General features: G+C 41.0%; 1 protein-coding gene across 4 annotated transcripts in view; it reads left to right on the top strand.

Annotated features, from left to right (window-relative positions):
- Positions 1-19710: 19710 nt before the first annotated feature.
- The window catches only part of LOC134548458 (cytochrome P450 7B1), a 126022-nt gene continuing 124561 nt past the window's right edge, over positions 19711-21171 (top strand). For 3 of the 4 annotated variants that reach the window (XM_063393308.1, XM_063393318.1, XM_063393327.1), the window contains exon 1: positions 19711-19955. In XM_063393308.1, coding sequence (XP_063249378.1) covers positions 19858-19955 — 98 coding nt within the window. In that variant the 5' untranslated portion in view covers positions 19711-19857. The remainder of the gene's footprint in view (positions 19956-21171) is intronic. The other variant, XM_063393337.1, reaches the window with a different exon arrangement.

Below are 21171 nucleotides of genomic sequence, written 5' to 3' on the forward strand. Positions count from 1 at the left end.
AGACCAATTAAGAAACAGATCTTGAATAGGCCTGCAGTATTACAGCTCAGTACTCACAGAAGATGACAATGATGTTTTAATTAAATATGGGAGCAAAAGGTCTCAAACTGAAGCTTACAGCTAACTAAGCAGCAGTCATTTGGTTACTGAACAGGCAAGGAGCTTTATGGTCTTCTTCCACATGGTTCAGCCTCCATAGCTCTCAAGTTTGCTTAAGGCTAAATAGCTTTCCTAATCTATTATTGCACAGAAGAAGTCCCTCCCGCCCCCATTTTCCAGATCACAGTTTGGTATGTTTTAACAGACTATGATAATCCCTTGGTTTTTGCAGGGCAAGAGTATTGCTGATAAAGTGATTTCATTTAGGCAAATTAACTCTGTTAGTTACATGAAAGATTGAACACTGTTATCTTATGCTGGTATGTGCAAAGTCTCATAAGTGCAAAATACACATTAAGGGCCAATTTTGCATGAAAAACTCCTGATAGTATAAGAGCTGGTTAATATTTCTGAATTATTAAGTCTGACAGCATAATCATGCTTTTTTGTTGTTTAGGCTGTTGATACCAGATGTTTAATGCACAATAAAATGTAATAGTGTAATAGAAGGCATTTTAAGGAAGTGCAATTTTGGAAAACGAAGAAACTGCTTGGGGTAATTTAAAGCATAAAAACAGATGTTGGAATTTGGAGCTGTTTTAATTTTACATAAAGTGGAAGCCTTCCTTTAGAAACCTCTAGGTATTCCCAATCATTTGCTTTTCTCTCTTGGCATTGTTGTGGCCAGCTAAGGCTGGGAAGCCAGGTCCAAGAGTTGAGGTGTTGGTTCTCACTCTTACACAGTGTTCAGCACCGTGCCTTGGCTGTGGTCACTGAGAAGGTGGTGGAGGGATTGCTCCCATGGCCACAGGGCTGATTGTTCTGCACCTGCTGGTTGTTTAGCACACGAAGACCACAGGATGAATTAAAAGCTTGATTCCAATGTTCTTCCTTCCAGTGTAGCACTGGATTATAAGAAAGTCCTGCAGGTGTTTTCAGGGACACAAAATTAAAATTTGGACATGTTACCAAGCCGGTTATAAAAGCTGGCAGAATTTAGACCACACTATGGTTTTGTTAACTACTATAAATGGAGTTTATTAAAAATACTGTGCAATAGGATAGAATACATATATTCATTTAAAATATATACTTCATTATATATATGTATATTCAATGACTTGCACATTAAATACTAACTTAATATGGAAACAACAGACAGTAATGAGTAGTGATCAGTGTTTTGGGATTGTTGAGTCTAATAACATAACCATGCTTCCCTTCTCATTGCTTCTTCTCTTGGCACCAGATGTTTTAAGCACAGTAACACAGAATCTTAATATTCTTCGTAATTAATGGGTGAAAGTGCAGAAATATATACAGGCACATTGTGTTTCTATTAAGATGTTGTCACATAATTTATGAGACAAAACAGATGTTCCTTTAAACAATTCTCACTTGGTGTGCCTGGAATTCCCCTTCAGAAATGAGAAGTTGTGGGAATTTTCCATGACATAAAGGAGTGAGTTTCATACTTAAAAAAATAATTGTTACCATACACAGGCAGAAAATTTGTCCCAGCAAGAGTCATTCCAGTTTGATTATGTATCTCCTTGCACATTTCAAGATGTCCAGATCAACTGAGGGAGTTTACTTACAGGAGATTAGGTCTGTTCTTATCTCTTACTATTTAACATCTTGTTTTGTTTTGTTTTCCCCTTTATATTTTGTTTGTTTGTTTTATTTTGTTTTTGAAAGTCACTGCTTCTTTTTGCCTCCAGTAAGCTCTGTCAGATTCGCTTTGACAACCATCTGAACACAACTGGTATTGCAACTGTCTTCAGTGGCTCTGATTTTCAGAGAACAGCTGCTGAGAGCTTTCTAATGAGTGAGTTTTTTAGGGCTTCACCACACAACCACCCAAAAGAAAGCAAGCAGATAGGCCTTCATTCAAATAGGGTTTGGGTCATTCACTTAATGGAACAGTGCATTACATCTTCAAAGACCTTGCACGTATTTTTTAGCAGAGTATCTTTCACAAGCGAAGAAATTATTTTCAACCCATGTATAAGTGTGGAGAAAATGAAACAAGGCAGTGAGAAGTTACACAAATAGAAGCTAGGCTCAAATCAGAACTCAGGGCTCAGACATTCCGTGAGATTCTTGCAGCTGTTTTATTTACCTCATATGAGCTGAAGAGCAATATTCATCTGTGAGTATATTCTTGATCCATGACAAAGGAAAGGTTTATTACCCCACCTCAGTCCATAGTGAAAGAAAAGGCTTAGATTGTGAACCACAATTTTCCTCTTGTCAATGGTCTTCAAATCCCATGTTTGGGCCTCTCAATCAGGACTTATAAAATACATAAGCAGCTAATCAATTAATTTGCTAAATTAGGATAAAGCTCCCATTGACCTGTCTTTTCATCACTGGTGTCCCCAAGCTTCAAACAACGTGACCAAAGGCTGCTGCCATGTTGTCTAGATCATTAGGCAGGACAGTAGGAGGACACCGGGCGTTACTTGGTCAGCACTGCTCCACAGCAAAGAAAAGATTCAGGGACCTAAGATTGTTGGGATCTAAGATTGCAGCACCATCTCATTTCAAATTAAAACAAGGTTCCCTAATCTTTCATTGCACAATCTGGTAATATGTTTTGTAAACAGATGTGTAGTAGACAGCTGTTTTGTTTAACAACCAACTGAGAAAACCAGACTCTGGCATGTAGTAAATAAACAGATGAAATGTTAGCTTTTGAATTGCTTCTTTCAGGAATACCAGCCCGAAAGTATTGGTGGAGCCATGTGTCTTCTCTCTCTTTTGGAAAACAGGTGAACTGCTCTGTTGCCAGCACACGTAAATGAAAAGCAGAGGTCATCCACTCTCCAGACTGTATACCCCTCGTTTACCTTATACAAATATAACTTTTAAAAGAAAAAAATCAAAACTGTGGCGTTTTGGTGCAACACTGGACAAATTTGTAAATGTGAATTTGTAAACATTAATTGCAGGCGGAAGTACAAAGAATAGTATCCTCATTTGAACCAATAACACCCACCTCTCTAAATCCTACTGACTCACCACAGGATTGCAACAGTTTGTCCTGCTTCCAGTCACTTAGCAGGGTCTGGTCAAATTTTATGAGAATTTCAGTTGATACATTTGGGAAATTTTCTTTTTGACTTTCTCTAGGGGGGGAAATGAATGAAAAATTAATTTCTGTTTGGTTTTGTGGATTTAACATTTGCTTCCTTCATTTTTAGTAATCCTGAATAGGTAGAATGTTGGAAACATCCTTCCACTATGCCTCCATATGGCCAAAATTAAAAATGAACAGCTGTCAAAAGTAACTTACTATTTAATGAGGAATCAGAAAACCAGGACAAAAAAAAATATAGTCTTTGTTCTTTTTTTACAATACAGACTTATTTCTCCTGGCAGACTGGTAAACTAAATATTGTTTACATTAAATTGCATGACTCCCAAGGTGTCAATGAATTAAATGAGATTACCAAAAGGTGGAAAGAAATATTTTTTGAAATTTGTACACATTCATATGTATATACTTATTTGCACAACAAAGTAACTATTTAGTATGTTAAAGATTCCCAGTTCAAAGTTCAGGATTGCTGGAAGTAACTCACACGGGGTTACTGTAATAAGGAAAATTCTTGAAAAGCGAGGAATTTTTTCAAGTATTTCTCTCTCTTTTTAAAAGAAAAAAATAATTAAAAGAAAAAAAATCATGCCAACAGTCATATCTAACAATAAGCTCCATGCAAATCAATGGGTTATGATAGAAACTCCCCTCAGGAGCAAAGAATACTAAAAATACTTAGCCTGAAACTGAAGCCATGATGATTCCTTTGCTTGGAGAATGTCAGTCTAACATAAGTGTTCTCTGCAGCTTCCCTAACCCCAGCTGTACTTTTCAAGGATACAGATGACTCTGATGATAAGCCAGGCTGGCTCTACAGAGCACTTTGTTCATTCCCCAAAAGATCTGCTGCTCGAGGACTTGGTGTCAAGATAACTTACCTTGCTTTGCTTGCTATGCCCCGGGAGACTGAAAGAACTCCTGCTCCCAAGAGCTTTCATAAGAGATGTGTTTTTTAAAAGTCTGTTTAAAGTCAGGTGGTTTTGTCTGTTTCCCTGCAAGAGGACTGTTCCTGACAGTATTTATTTATTTCCAGAAGGTTTAGGTCAACATGCCTACTGTATTGATCATACAAGCATATCCTGATCTCAGTTAGGCTGGAGTAAAGCAGATGAAATCATTCCAAATTTAAACTAGCACAATGATGCTTAGAACACAGCATATAGTTTTGTTCTATGTGAACTAGCCTTCTCATTTTTGCTTGGAGAGCTACGTCTGGGGGAATGTGAGGATTCTTCAGTGCTATTGTTATAATTTGTGCATTGCACATGGATTCTGCACATGGATTTCTGTTGTTGTGCTGCTCATAGAGACACGGTCACAAACCACCATGGAGAAAACCCTTCACAAAAATCAGGAGACACATTAAACTTCCACAGCTCTCTTTGATTGTAAGGGGTTTAAAAATTAGCATGCCTGAAGATCAGACATCTTAACAAGACTGTAGGCAGTGCTGGTTTAGAAACCGATAGCTAAAACACTAATCAGTTATTAAAAATTCACTTTTCTTTAACAGAACCAAAATTTAATGACAAATATTCCTCCCTTGGAAAACAAGCAAGCAAATAAACAAGCATGTTTGTACATTAAATATGAAGCTGAGGTGAGAGGATAAATGATTTGTGTCAAACTTACTGTCAGGAGGAGGAAGGCACTTTATCAGAGCGACAGTTCAACCAGGTACAAACAAAGGTTGTCTTGTTCAAGAGCAGATTTTGAACACATTGTTCCAGAACAAATGATGATATGAGACAACAAAACAAGGAATTAAATAAGACACGTAGGAGCAAGGGGAGCAGGTAAACAAGTGAAATGGAAATGCAAACAGACTGAATGACAATTTTGGGGAGAAAGGAAAAGTACTGCTGGCAATCAACCAGGATGGGATTCAGTTCCATACTTAAACACCTTGAACTTCTTTTGCAGGCATTTACATCTGCTTTTCGGTGTCCACTTGGTGCTTACTGAAGAGCTTTGATGAGTGAAGCCTAGAACTAATGATGCTAATGGCTGTCCATTCAAGGACAGTTGTCACCATTTACCATAGGGAGTTTAACTATCCACCTTATCAGTAGACACCTACTTTGTCCATTAAAACACACTTAAGTGTCCTGATCTTGAACATAATAGGCTGAAACGGCAGGTGATGATCTGGCAGGAGCCACACTGAGATCGGATACTGGAAGCCAGGCAAGCATTACATTAACCAGAGGAAAGGAGTAGGAAGCTTTAACCTTGAGAATGGCTGAAAGCATGTAGGAACTGTGTCTCCTCCTCTTACTCCCCACCCTACACTGAATAAATTGGGAGAAAAATCATATAAGGTAAAGACACTGAAAGGGATATCATAATGTGCATTTAGTGTGGTTTCAATTTATGTATGCAGATATGCTCCAGTCCATACATATAGACAAGTCAACCCTTAGAAGTATTTGTGCTGCTTGGTATTATGAAAACAAACAAAACCTCCAAATCTAATATAATTAATATAGAACAAATTAAAATAATGTGACTTTTAAATCTTAGTGTTATGCCTGCTTCTTATATCTCATCTGCAGCAGTGCCTGTGAGAATAAGGGAATGATACACATTCAGAGGCTGATGGTAAACAGAGAGGAAAGTCCTCAAGGTTCTTCATTAGTGAAGAATACATCACATTTGCAGATAGCACTTTTGCTGAACATGCTAGGCCATCTGCTCATGAGGTTTTTGGTTTCATTTCAGGCACAACTGGCTTCAGCCCATCTCTAGCAGTGAATAAAAAGAAAGTTTCTAAAAAATGAATTACTGTCCCAAAACACAAATCACTTTTTGCAAACATTGTGATAAAGTTTCCAAGCAATGCAAAGTGGGCTACCATATGTGCAAACCTCTGTGGACTGGTGAAGAGGGAGACATTCCCACTGTAGCTCTCTGTGGCCATGTAAATTTTCATTTTAATATACCACTATTAAAATCTATATTTGTTCTTCCTTTTTTTGTTAGTCACTACTGGAAAAATGCTTTTGTTCAGTTTAAATATCCAGGCTTAGCAATTGCTCTTCTTTTTCAAATCAGAATGGTAATTTCAGTAATCCTAAGAATGCAGCAAAAAGGACACACATTACATTATTTATTTAGTTATTTATGGACATTTTTAGTGTGGCTTCTCACTTGAAACAGGACCATCACCAACTCAGGATCAGGTCAGAGAGCTGCTCAAGATCTCCATGGATGGGATAAACTGATTTCTCTCTATAACCTCTACCACTACTGCTTCACTCTCCTGTTTCCTAAAAACCAACCTTAGCACCCCAAGCCACAGCTTGAGTTTATTATCTGCTTTCAATAAAATAATGTTTTGTTTTGTATTATTGAAAGCAAAGCCTGTAAGAACAATTCAAGCATCAGATCACTTGATCAGCAAAAGCAAGGTAGAACCTAAGGGACACAGACAGGTTCTGTCTGCTCATTGGAACTAAAGGCTTCTTCTGTATGCAGCACTTATGGATAATCCTGCACCACAAGCATTTCCATCCTGTGAAGGGTATCAGAAGGATTGTCAGAGAAAATAAACTATCTAGTTTTGACTTGGTGTTAGTTACTGCTTTTCAAAATGCCTTGCATCTAAAAGAGAGGCTGATTGAGGCAGTGGATATATTGGGGATCAATACTATGTCACAGAAAAGACAGCAGGGCACTGCTGGGTCTGTGCTGCTGAGTATTACCAGAAACCTGTCCCAAAAGGCATTTCCAGAGTGTTTTGTCAGACTAAGCACTCATTGCTTTATAAGTTTACACCAAAAAATTGACATAGGTGATTTAAACTTCCCATATAGTAATCTGTACATGATTAAAAACTGCATTTGTGGTTCATCAGTGGCCTCCTGATACTAGAAGAGCAGGTGTTTTGTTGACATTTTAAGATCGGGATGATCTTTGAATATGAAATCCTCTCTCAGTGCTATAGCCTGCTGACTGCCAAACTGCAGCACTGAGGAGTCTTTCAGCAAGGGAGGACAGTGCAGGCTGGGCTTAGGAAAGCTACTTGACTTGTTTGGACTGGTTTGAGTAGTCTGGAATCTAGCTCCATGTTTCCTTGAACCTGTATTACCACTTGGTCAAAACAAGCACTGTGTGTGGTAGGCAGCCTTTTATAGAGGTGTAACATCAAATAAATTAGTGGACTTGGACTGCTCAGTCTAAGCTGAAGAACTGAGGCTCTTGGGTTTTTGGATCAATCTGAACGACCCAGTGGTTAAAGCACTTTGTCAGGGAAGACAGGGCTCCCTCTGTACAGCACTGTTTGCTGAGATGTGTGAAAAGTCTAGCATTGTTATGACCCCTGGTATTGCCTTTTCATGAATGTATGGAAGAACTTCAGCCTTGGGTGACAATGACCTGGCACCTCTCCCGAGCATAATTCTGGCCCAGATCGAAATACTTAAGGTGGAGCTGAGGCACCCAGCCCTCAGGCTGGAGCAGCTCTTTGCCAAGATGTTGGAGCCATAGTACAGGTACACTTTGGACTCACATACTTGAAGCTAAGTGTGACAACAAAACCTTTCAAGGCGAAGGCCAAGGGTCATGTGTTTAGCAGGATCAGATATTTCTAACTCCAGTCACTGTTACACATAAACAGGACCTATAAATGCATATGGGGTGCTACCAATAGGGTAATAATAATAACTAAGTCCACAGTTACAATACTAAAAAATACAGTAAAATCAGGTGTTTGGGAAGGACCACACCTTCTCATTGTTCCAAGCAAAAGCACAATATCCCTTGGAAACACGAGACAGCCTTTACACAAATTATTCTGTAAACAACTTCTGCAAGGATCTAGTAGCTTACACTACTGCTTTTGATAGAAATTGGTTCCTAACAAAAGAGTGGGCCACTTTGACAGCCACTACGATGATATCTACTTTTCAGAGTTCTGGTCATAGCCCATCCTGGCAGAGCTGTACTGGAGACAAGAGAGAGAGACATTCTCATGTATATCAGAAGATGAATTAAGTGATTGTTGCCTCACTCCATTTGCTGTCATCTAGAGATGATACATTAGTCAGAAAATGGAAAAGTTATTTGCAGACAGTTTCAACACAAGTCCTTATCTTAATATCTACAATAACTAACACTGGTTGTTAAGCAATGAATGAGTGAGAAGTACCAGAGTTATTCAAAACTTCTAGGTGTAATTTCAGAGTGTCTTTTTTCCTGTCCACTTCAGGAGACAAACAGCTCACTTGAAACTCAACATGTTGCACTGACAATAAATCACAAGATAAAATGCTTTGATTTAATGCCAGTTAAATTTCTTTTTAAAATAAAAGTGAATTGACACACTAAATTTTATTTAGTAGGGTTTTTTTTTCTATTATCTCCTACATTTTTGCTTACAAAAGCAGTGTAGCAAGACGGATACCATAGTACAGAAAAAATATTTGACTAGTATTTGACTTTCTGTAGACTTTTAAGGGCAAAATTTTATGATTCAGAAAAGAAAAAAATACTTAGCAATTCCTGCACATATTTTACTGCTTTCAAAATTGTTGAGATAGAAAGTTACAAAGGTATAAATTTTAATAGGTGTTAGAATAATATGCCATTTTCTAGCAGATGAATAATTACTCTATTACACTTTTCTGCCTCATGAAGATTTAACTGACTTTGGTAGGAATTCTAGATGTGAAAGACATATAGGCTCAAATCCTTGGTGTTGTTCTCAGTACTGTAACAGTTTCTGTTACAAGAACAAAATTTCCAGCAGATGCTTTTCACTATGTCATTGAACTTCAGCAATCTCCGGAGCTCAATGAGACCATTCAGGCTTTTAGAGATAATGATAGTGATATATGGAATGAAGACCAACTTTTTTCTAAAACATATATATAATGAAAAATACAATGTAATGATTTACACAGAATGATTTTTTAGATTTTGATATATAAACAAGTAACCTGACATAAACAGATCCTTTAAGCAAACATTTTTTGTTCTCCTCCAAAGGCCAAGCACTGGGTTAGAAACCTAAATGCAAATAGAAGTAAACTCTAATTTTGAGAGAAGCTCAAGAGGCACAAAATTTATCAGTTATTCAGTACTCCAAATGAGGTATTTCCTTTACTTTTTAAAGGTAAAGTGTAATTTACTTAGGAAAAAAAAGCATGGAATTCTAAGGATAATTCAAATACAACACCATAGAAATGTAAATAGGTGTCAGCTAAATATCAGAACAGAAGTGAACAATGGATTCAACAGAAAATGATCACGGTATCATTATATTTTCAACCAGTGTCATGTAATATAAAATTTGCGATAGAAAAGAAAAGGCAATAGAAAATTCTGTAAGTTATCAGAAAAACCAGTGGGAAAGACTTGTTTTTCAATTAAATGGGACTTTTTCCAAAATAAGGACAGTTGTACGATAACGTGTATTCTGAACATATACAAGTTTGCAATTTATAAGGGCCTATTAAATAGATCTATATTAATTTAGCACTTGTGAATATAATACAAGGGCATAATGGATGTTGGGATGGCACATCTTTGAAGCTGATGCAACTGGTTACTGACCTCCACAGGTTCTCCTCCGACAAAATGCTGGAGCAGTGATGCTTTTATGTAAACTAATGGGAGAAAAAGGAAGCCACAGCCCAAAACACAGCTCACCCAGAAAGTAAAACTGGGGAAAGTGGGCAGGAAGATACCATTGGGTTCTGGGTGTTTCTGGAAGCAGAAGCCAGCTGTGATCCATCCAAGTGTTCAAGGCCAGGCTGGATGGAGCTCTAAGCAACCTGGTCTAGTGAAAGGTGTCCCTGCTCACAGCAAAGGGGTTGGAACTAGATGATCTCTGAGATTCCAACCCTTTCTATGATTCTATGACCTGCAAATGAGAATCAGGGAGAACATCAAGCAGAGAGCAAAGGCAAGGAACAGTGGACCTGGCAGAAGAAACAAAATAATGGCAAGAGGAAGGTTTGGAAATGCAAATAGTGGAAATATCCAATTTTAGTCTGAGTTGGAAATCAGGCCTTCGTTCTCTGTAGAGAAAAGGCTTGCATCAAGCAAATGTCATACCCCATTCACCACCAATTTTCCTTCCCATAAGGAAAAAAGTCAAAAAATTACAAACGTTTTTCAAGGCAAACAATTATTTTACTTTTTAAAATACTTCTTTTCTGCTTTGGGAATTTTTTGATTTATTCCCACTTGCTTATGTTTATAGAAGCCATTTATTTGACTGGTATTTGTGAACTCCATTTTGGCCTGGTTTTCCACACAATATATGAGATATTGCAATCAGAAGATTGCTGCTTTGGTTAAAACACTGACATCTGCATCTGACAATATATTATTTTGACTCCTCCAGCTTCTGTAGAATATAACTCAAAGTATGAAATCATCATTTGAATTTAAATGTGGGTAAGTCCACAAAGCAGCCATGACTGAATGAAAGTCCAGTGGATGAGACTGAGCTGTGCAGGGTTCCCCTGTTCAGGAACACCTGCACCATCTCCTAGCCTTGCCAGGATTTGGAAGCCCTCAGCAGCCAGCCAGGTGAGGACAGGGGCCAGGAGCACCCACGGGAGATTTAAATGGTTCCAGGGCACAGGAGCAACCTGGAGTGTGGCACATCAATTTGCACAGCAGTGGACACAGGAAAGGCTCCTCTGCAGCCATTTGGGTGGAGCCAATAGAGGCAGAAAATGAACTGAGTACCTGCTAAGGAAGGGCAGAGAGATCCTTTCAGCTCCAGTGTGATTAGCATAGTGGTTTAACCTTCCTTAGTTGTTGACATGCCATCAAGCTCCCTGTAGCTGGAGGGTCACTGGCCCAGCCACATCGGAGGCCTCCAGCCAGCCAGACCCGCTGATGGCAGATGTAGCTCTCCAGGCCACAGGCTGCCAGAAGTGCCTGAAGCTTTGTGAGATTGGGACTGCAAAGTGTTATTTTGCAGAAAGTCCTCTGTGTTTGAGGAGCTGTGTTGCAGGCGGAGCTACAGGAAGAAGTGAACAGGCTACGCAGTATCTGAGTGAATGAGCAAGAGACAGAATTGTTATTTTCCTCAGCGCTACAGTCTCAGATTCCCAGGAGTCTTGAACCTCCACTGTGGTGAAGAGGCAGATGGACTCAGAACCCTGTAGGGTAATTAGTCAAAGGACTGGTAGCCAAGGTCTGTTAAAGATGAAGGCTGGAGGCACGGCCCGTACCAGCAAGAAGGTTCCTCTTTGAATTTGACAAGTAGGACTGGTACCTTTTACAAGAGGTATGGGGCTCTGGGTCCAGAAGGCCAAACAACTGAGGAGGTGGGGGAAGGTCTGTCTGGAATGGTGGGGCCTCCTGAAATGACACCACCTGCACCCTGCATCAGAGCCTCCTCTGCGAACAGCAAACAAGGGAAGCTGTGACAGGAGACTCCCTTCTAAGGGGAATGGAGGGTCTGATATGCAGACCTGACCCAATTCACAGGAGGCCTGCTGTCTCCAGAGGCTCGGATAAGGGATATTACTGGAAAACCATCCAGTCTAGTGAGGCCCTCTGATTACTATCCACTATTGGATGTTCAAACTGGCAGTAATGAAATAAAAAAGTCTGAGGGCAATCAAGGGACTTCAGTAACAAGGTACACATGGCCTCAGTTTCAACTTAGCCTACAACAAACCTGGAAAGTAACTGTGGGCACAGGCTGGCTGTATACCTATTTCCCACTTCCCCTTTTAAAGGATCTGTGCTTGCTTCACTGTTTAGGGAGAAACTGAGATAAAGTGACTCCTGAGGTCCTGTATCAGACCTGCCTGAATTTAGTCTCTATCCACTCAATGGAACATTTAATTTAGCAAAAGTATCTATTTAGGATAGAGTCCAAAGTACAGGCTCTACCCCATACTCCACCCAATTTCTCTAATCACAACATCTCGCATAGGTGTGCCCCACGCACAGGGAGTCACACATTTAGCAACCCCAAGTGTTTTACCGACTTCAGGCTTTGACAGATTTGCAGCACAAGATCACAATCTGAGTAATATAATGACGGGCCATTAGCCTATGCCCCAGGCCTGCTGTGCACAAGAACATACATGCCCAGGAACAAGCTGAGCCTTGCTCATTAAATTATGTAAGGGTTTACTTTGATATGGGCAGTTGAAAATCGGGGGATCAGGTGCTGATTCATGAGCAAATCAAGAGTCTTTACTTCAAGAATGGGAGGGTCAGTCAAAAATGTTCCAGATAGGTTTAAGAAAACAACTCCAGGTGTTAATCTGCTGGTGAACTTTGAGACCAAAAAGTTTCTGTATTGGCTTCGAATGAAGCTCTTCCTGAGAAGAAACAGTAAACGTAATAAACACAGAGAATACTGGAAAAGAAAGAAGAAACATAGAAGTCATCTTGAAGTACATCTGATTTGATTTTTAAAAGTCAATCATAAAAAGTGTTGAGTAATGCCAAGCACCTTTGACTTAACTGATTGCACATTAACTCCGAGCCACCTACTGCTAAGCCAAGTTTTGGACTCTCTAGATACGTTTCAAATTTACAGTGCTACAATGTTTTTCTTTCTTGTTTTTCACAAAATTAAGCTTAATTCAAAATAATAACTACAATAAAATATAATCCCATATTTTTAAAATAGTATCTTAATTATGTGACTGATCAGCAAGATCACTACTACCATGCAATATCAGAGGAACAAGCACTGCAGGAAGTTAACAAAACCCAAAGAACACAAATTTAAAGGCATGGTTTAAAAAGCTGTAGCACCAATATATTGGTAAACTGTGGTTCAGAAATTATAAATAAGAAGAAAAACTGGTTGAACAGGAGTATAGTTAGCACTTCGGGAATCATTGTCAGCTCTAGTCTAATATAGCAGGATTTAGAAATTGTGTGACTGAGTCATGTTATTCAAGTCACATTTTAAGTCTATGTGAACTTTTTCTCCTTCAAACCTTATTTGTTAACTGCATTTCTTTGCAGTGTGAATGTTAAAACACAAACATGCATTTGAAACTGGTGCATATCTCCACTTTTGTACATAACATGTGATTTTAGTTGATAATTACCCTGTGTTTTATTGCTAATTAACTTCTATGTAAGCAGTAATTTAGCATTTGTCTTGAAACCTTTTCTACTGCACTTTGATCTGATCAGCATTGCTCCACCTTGTTTGCTCCTGCCAAGACAGCTCACAAGCTTTTGAGTGTATTACTGGTTTTATTTCTGTTTAGGAGGTCTAGTCTCCTGTTTAAACACTTACTTCTATTTTTTAAAATGTATGTATATGCCATATGTATCTGCCCTGTTTTGCAGTGGCTAGCATTCATGACATGAATGCTTACTCATTTTAGGGCAATACCCCACTCACTGACTTTCTTTGGCTTGTGATCATGTATTATTTCCTGCATTTCCCTGTGTGGGGTTTCAGAAATGTCTGTGGGTGGAATCACAGTTGTATGATCATCCTTGACAAACTTGATCTTGATGACAAACTTGTCTGGATTTTACTGTCTCCTTTTTCATGGCTTCTATGTCTAACCATTTCGCTCATATAATATTCTTACATCACAGTCCATCAATAACACACTTTTTAATAGTTCTGGGATTTTTCATCTACAATCTTCAATCATTCATTCTTTTTACTTGGGTAACTGTGTACTCTTTAGACTTTTTCTTGAACTGCTTCTGTTTGCAACAGGATATTCACCCTACTGCTGACTGATCCTTATAATGGACGGGACTTGAGAGCTGCATCTTTCATGTTTTCTTTACATTCATTCCTTTTTCTCCCCTCTCCTATCTTCCAGTTTGAGCTATAACTATGTTCAGTACTCCAGAGAAATGAAAAATGTCCAGATGTTGTTTATATACATACACCTGCCAGCTAATGAGTTAATACATGACATTTGTTTTTATAATAGTACAAACACTCTTTAGTTGTCCCAAATATTTGCTGATAGCAAAGACTGCAGTATTTCCAAGGCAAATTAACCTGAATTACATCAACGAAAAATAAAAAGTACATTTTGAAGGTTACAAACTTAGCTATTAGAAAGTTTAAAAAATCCCAGAATTATAGGCCTTTAATCAAGGTAAATATCATGTAGTTTTATTGTTTTTTTACTATAACTTTGCCAAATTCTGAATATATAATTTTGTACAGGGAATACAGCATTCTTCAAAATTTTGTTGGGTTACTCAGTGCATACAACTGAGTACCTTACTATATTGCAAATAGAAATCCTATTTATGGTATACCAGCATTAATATTTTCTTGGATGCTCATCAATAGGGAAGTTAAATGCTAGGTTTTTTTAATGCTAAGAGTGCTTTACATGTTCAAAGGGCAAGTCCTTATTACACCACTGTTTTTGCACCTAGATACTATAGATATGTATCTCTTTTGATGGGCTTAGCACTTTGGAAAGTCAGACCTAAGCTCTCATATTGACCCGCAGAAAATGAGGGTCTATCAGAAAATTAGCTGTGGCATGATGGTATAGAAATTATCCACAGAAATGGATGGAATATAATGGTGAAGAAGACTCTTTAGTTAACTCAGCCAGGGCAGCCACTGCTCTAGCAGTTATCCCCTTGCCTCAACCGGTTTCCATCTACAACAAAGAAGAAGCAGGAGTTCTCCAGTCTCTTTGACTACATAATCTAGGTTTATCTGTAAAGCTCACTTCTAAATTATTTCCTTGTAGATATATGTGTATAATAAAGTTTTCTCATTAAAAATTCAGAGTAAAAATGGGGAAATTCTTCCACGTGGCATCTGTAACACAGCTCCCTTTTTATTAAACTCCCAGAATAGGATGCCTCACTTTTCCATAGTCCACATCTTAGATTGCCAGTCTATTTTCTTGCAAAGGTAAAAACTCCGCTTCAGAATGAGTGGAATCAATGGCTTATCTGGTGGCATGCTAACTATTCCTTCTTCTCCTTCAGTGAATGAGTTTTATGCCAGATTAGGAAGTAACCAGATCTCACTGTGACCACATGACAGCTATAACAAAAGGGAAAAGATGGGCTTGCATGACTTGTGGCACAGATGGCAGTGCAGAGAAACAGGACCATGTTTTTTGAGGCTCTGCAGTTGGACAAAGTAAAATTGCAGCCAGGAAGATGCAGCATTTTCTGTTGGGCCCTTCTTATCTTGATTGTCTTGCCCAGAATCATTTTTCGACCCAAATCCCTTTCTTCCTTCCCAGTGAGACTCAATCTACAAACTGTAGGAACCACCTCAGAGCTTTTTTACCAAAGTCATCTTGGCTTCTCCACTCCCACACTGCCATTCCCACCCATTTCCTGTTCCTCCTCTGTTCTTGGATCCACGTTTGTGTCATATCACAATTTCACATCTTAATCTCTACACTGAGACAGCTGCCAGTCTGTCACGTACCTCCTCAAAATCTTTTCTATTCTGTCATCTCCTTTCCCTTAGGCCCCAGATTGTACTAGCCCATTCATCCTCAGTTTCCCCTCATATGTTCCTAATCCTCTTTCTTTCCCTTCCTGGCTCCCATTCATGATCTCTTTGTCTATTCAGTTCCTGTCCTTGTCCCTGTAGACCTCTCAGCTTCTTTTTTTTTTTTTTTTTTTTCTTTTCTGATGGGTCCATATGTTGGTGTATGTAGCAAATATGTGTTTGGCATGGCATTCCACACGATAGTGGGAAATGGGACCAAGGCTTTTGATGTGCAGGGACAGATGAATGGGACTTCTCAGCCATCTCAGCGTGGGATCTTGTTCAGAGCTCAGGCTGATCAGCTGTGATTGACACAGGAGGCCATGGGAGACAGCCTGCAGTGCTGTGTTACAAAAACATTAAATGTAGATTGGTGTGTACTTGAAGGACAGAACAAAAGTGAGAATCAAATTATTAGGCTTGAATCAAGCAAGATTTAAGAGGTCTGTAAGCCTTTTCGTCCTACACTTAAATCACTGCATTTCCCTTTGCCTGTATTCTAGCAGGAAGGGAGACGGAGAGCAGGGAACAAAAAGGCTTTTAGTTTCATTGCCCTGAATTCAGCCTGATCTCTATTAGCTCACAGCTTCACTTCCAGAGAAAACAGCTGCTGAGCTAAGAGCTGGAAGCAGACCCAGTTCCAGTGGCATCTTCACAGAATGAAGCCCCAAAGGTCCAGCAGGTCATTAGAGTGTACAAAACCTCTTTTCTTGTGGGGCTTATAACCTAAATAAATTTGGACAGATTATCTTTGACACAGAGGTTAATTTGTTGACCCCATTTCAAAGTCTAATGCCACTGCCATTTCTCAAAAATCACTAAAAATGTTACCATAAGTATTTTTCTTTAGCATTGTTCACAAAAATATATAATTTTTTTGGTGGAAGTAATTAATTCACACTTGAACTGAAGGCAAGAATGGCCTTGCAGTATTGCAATTGCAACGGTTATAGCAGATCAAAACTATAAGCTGTTGAAAATAACCTTTGAATGAGTAGTGCTGGGTGAGTGGAAAAGTAAGCCTTGTTTCTGCTGTTGCTTATAACACATATGTCACTGGTGTTTCAGTGGTAGAGAATCTGCTCTTGTCTAAGACTGGGAGTTTAAATCCTTGTGCACATGAAAGCTACCCAGTAGAACAGGCATTTGTCCATGTGCTGCATATAGCAAAATCACACTGTGATGTGTAAAATACTGTACAGATTGCAGTATATACTGTTCAAAGTTTATTTTGAGTCTTCTGCATTTTCATAAGACAAAAAAATATGATCTATATCATCTTACAACATTGGCAGTATGAAACATACACACAGTATGCATTTTGAACTGTAGCATATGTACAGAATGTTCACAATTTAAACAGGAGAAATGTAGCTGAGCATCTATCAGTCTATCTATCTATCTATCTATCTATCTATCTATCTATCTATCTATCTATCTATCTATCTATCTATCTATCCATCTCTGTAGGCTTATTACCATAGTATTAGGAACCTGTCTGAAATCTGTCCAACTGAAAAGCCCTCCAAGCTTATCTTTTGAGTTCTCCATCCCCCCCTCCCTCCCAACTCATAAGTACTTGCAAATGGTTTCACCTCTCTCCAGTCTGCAGCTGTTTCTGGGAGTTTTTTAACACATACAAAGGACACTTGAAGACATTTGTCAAGGAGCCACTACTACCGTCATGGAACAGCAATTACACCCCACCAGTAAGGACAACTGGACACAGTTGTATCCAGCTGGAGAGTAAAGTTATCCATTTCCAAACAGAACAGTATTTGCATTCTTTCTCCTCACTTATGACCATGCTGCAGCAAGAGCTCTGTAAAGATCTCATGACAGCTTGAAACTGAAAATCTCTCCAATTCTTAATAAACTACTTTCCTAACAAGAGATCACTTACAGTGGTAAGACTAGGCATGCAACTTCTGAAAATTAATTTCCTCTTTCCTGCCAGAGCTGTTCAGGGAACTGTTCAGCCTCACCCTCTTTCTCCAGTTAGCTGAGATGCCAATATCTATTATAATTTTAACTGGTACGTTATGTGTAAATATCATCCAGTTGGATTTGCATTGACGTAATTCATACTATATATAAGACATCAAACTTAAATATGTTTTAGCTTCCAGCTCTTTGAGATTCCTTCATTAGTTAAGAATTTAATCCATCCCCTTGGACTTTTTAAGACACAGAACAGTACTCAGCATTCTTAGGGACTTAGGATATTTCAGACTTTGTTCCCTGTGTTTTAAAGTGCTCATGGTGTGGTTCAAAATGTTTTTTGGTGTGGGGGTGTTTTTTTCTTTTCATCTGCAACTGACCTGAGACAGTAACTTTCAGCAAACATGAAAAATACAAACTAAAAAAGATTGTTGTAACCCTCTTCACACCCTTTGGCAGAGCTACCATGATCTTGGTGTTCTGATGTTTTGATTATGGGTGAGGGCTTACTCTAGCTGCCACAGCTATTTAATTGTATGTGGACAGTTATTTCTCACCAGACTGAACTCAAACACTAAATTTTCACAGCAGAGGTCACTTGTAAAATGAGTAATATTTTACTGCCCAATGTCTTACAGTGCAATGCTTTCAGTTCTGAATTAGTCCTTTTCCATGAATTTACGGGACTAGTAGATAAGAAACCCCTTGGGATTCCCAAGCTGGGGATTTCAAATACAGTTACTTGCAAGAAGTTCTAAAGAACTATAAGTGAATCATTAGTTTCTTTTATGGTTTCCCTCCATGCATCATCTTGCACAATAAGGGTGTCTGATTTTTTGATCTCAGGAGGGATAGACAGTTCATGGTTTTAAGCAGCATTGCTCAGATTTGGGTCACTTTTAATGTGGAACACACTAATTAGATTTTTCCTGATTAACACAATGGCATTTTTAAATATTTCACTGCAACTAAAAGGAATGTCTGTGGAAGAAGACACGCAGCTCTGATGACTTCAAACCCTCAGATATGCCTCAGGCTCTCAAAAATCATGAAATCTGCTACGAAAGTTTTTTTGTTAACTGGCTTTTTTATTTGCTAAGATACATTTGGGACTCTACAATTCTGAAAAAAAAACTTGCAACAGGACAAGTCAGAGGACTAGTGTTCTACAATTTGTTTCCAAGATGAAAGGAATAGATAAACCACCAAGCATTATGAAACACAACGTACGATACTGCACGGGGCCAAAAATGAGCATGAACTTGTCTGCCAGCATTCAACCAAACCACGATTCCAAAACCTGAAGGATCTTACTCCATCTCTCAGTGCGAATTTGCATTGAAGAGTACCTTACATCACAGCAACATTTGTGTGTATCTTGTACCAAATGGCAGTGGAGCGGTAAGGTACTGCTGCTGCCCGGGTATTTTGTTGCTCCCTGCCCTAACACGAAGTACTGAACTCCCTGGACCTCTTTGCGCTCCACCTCATCCCACTTCCTCGTACTGGGGATCTCCCTGTTGCCTCAGTTTTTTGTCTCTCACCTCCTCCTCTCTTGTACTTCTCCGTAACACACCAGAGGAGCTGGCACAGTGCGAGGACTGGACCCAGTTTCTTCTCATACAGTGTTACGAACCAACCCTCGCTAATTGTATTTCATTTATCATACCTCAGATTAAGTTGTATGAAGCTGTGGGATGTTGCCTTACTTTTTAAGGGGAAACACATCGGGTGTCTGTATCAAACCCAAGCGGAGGTCAAAGGGCTGCCAGCGCTGCTACCGTCCGACCCCAGTTCGCCCTGGGGACAGTTCGCACCGCCACGCCGCCTCCCGAGGCCATGTCTGCGGGGCACCGACACCCTCCCGGGGTGCGTGACGGCTGAGAGGGATTGAAGAGCGGGGAGCACCGAGATTGCCCCCACCATTCCCGGGTCTCCGTCCTGGCACCTTCCCGCCGCATGGGAGCCTTTTCCCGGCACGGCGAAGGCTGGGCTGCCCCTCCGCCGCCGCCGGGAAGCCGCGGGGGCGGGCGGGCGCGACCCTCCCCGCGCCGGGCGCTCCCCGGGGAGGAGCCGGCCGGGTCGCACCGGGCCCGCTAGCCAAGTCCGGCTCCTAGCAGCCAAACCCAGCCCCCTGGGCTCGGGGTGGGCGGGGAGGGACGGCCGGCCGGGCGCCTCTCCTGCCGGGAGCGGGAGGACGGGCGAAACTTTGGTCCCCGGTGGCGGCGGCGAGGCACCAGCAGCCGCCGAGGCGAGCGCCGCCGGCATGGGCCCCGACACGCTGCCGCTCGGCACGTACGGCGGGGCGGCCGCGGCCGCCGCCCTGCTGCTGTGGGCCGTGTGCGTGCTCTGCAGGAGGAGAAGGTACCGGGGCGGGGGGCGGCCGCCGCATTCCTGCACGGCCGGGCCGGGGCAGCGGGGCTGCCGAGCCGCGCATTGGGCGCGCTGCTCTCCGCCCGCCCCTCCTCGGGGCCGCCTATCAGCGCCCGCCGGCCGGGGGCGGCGGCCCCGCGGGATGGCGGCCCGGGATGGCGGCCCCGCCGCGGCCGGGCCGGGGACACCCAGGGAGAGCGGGAGGCGCGGCGGGGGCGGCGGCTCCTCTCCTGACCGCGGCGGGGGCGGCTCTGGCACGTGGGATTGTGGTCTCGCCTCGCGGGGGTGCGTGGAATGCCGTGCTCCGAAAGGAGCCGTGGACGTAGCGCATCCCCGGGCAGTTCGGCGTGTGCGGGCGTACGCGACGCTGGGCTTTGCTGAGGAGCTGAGCGTGAGCTCCGCGCCCCGTGCAGCAGCAGACGCGGAGCGCCCGCCGCAGCTGTCCCGGGCAGCCCGAGGTGCGCTGCCGTACCTGCGGCCGCTGCCCCGCGGGGCTGCGCCATCGGCCCTCAGCGCCCTTCTCTTTGTGCCGAGTAGCTCGGGTCATGGACATTCTAGGGACTTCTTTCAGTGTTTATCATGCGGTTGCCTTTAGTTTCTCTCAAGTGTACAACCTCTAAACTCAAAGAACGTACACACGTGTTCTGGGATATTTCAAGAAGAACTTGCAGGTTTTTTAGAGAGGAAAAGAAGCACTGTCTGGAACTGGGCTTTCTGAATACCTGTTACTTTATGTGCTGACATTTTCCCAGGTATTTTTCTCTTGATGAAGGGAAATGCTTGGCCATGTGAAGCCCATACTTGATGCTTTTCAGTGTCGCTTCTACAGCTGATGAATAAATGTGTGTAAAGGCTGACGGAGGAGGAGTGAAGAAGGGGAGGGATCAGTATTCACTGAATTGTTTGCTTATTTTTAATTCATAAAATGAGGTGTGTAGAAAATAATAGATGTAATTCTGAAAAGTAAACTCTTACTACTCCTAATAATTGTAAGTTATTTTGGAAGATGTGGACAAGCAAATGCAAAAAGAAAAAATTGTAGTACTAGGTTCTAAAACAAGTTAGAAAGGCAGTCTGGCAAGTTTTAGACCAATACCCCTAACTTTGGGACCATGTATAGAATGAATTGAAAAACAGTGAAAATGCTTTTTTTTGGTCCCAGAAGGCATCTGTAAACAGAGATGGGTTATTTCCATGGTGGCTGGTT

This window comes from Prinia subflava, chromosome 1 (assembly GCF_021018805.1).
Source record: "Prinia subflava isolate CZ2003 ecotype Zambia chromosome 1, Cam_Psub_1.2, whole genome shotgun sequence".
In the NCBI taxonomy this organism is placed as follows: Eukaryota; Metazoa; Chordata; class Aves; order Passeriformes; family Cisticolidae; genus Prinia; species Prinia subflava.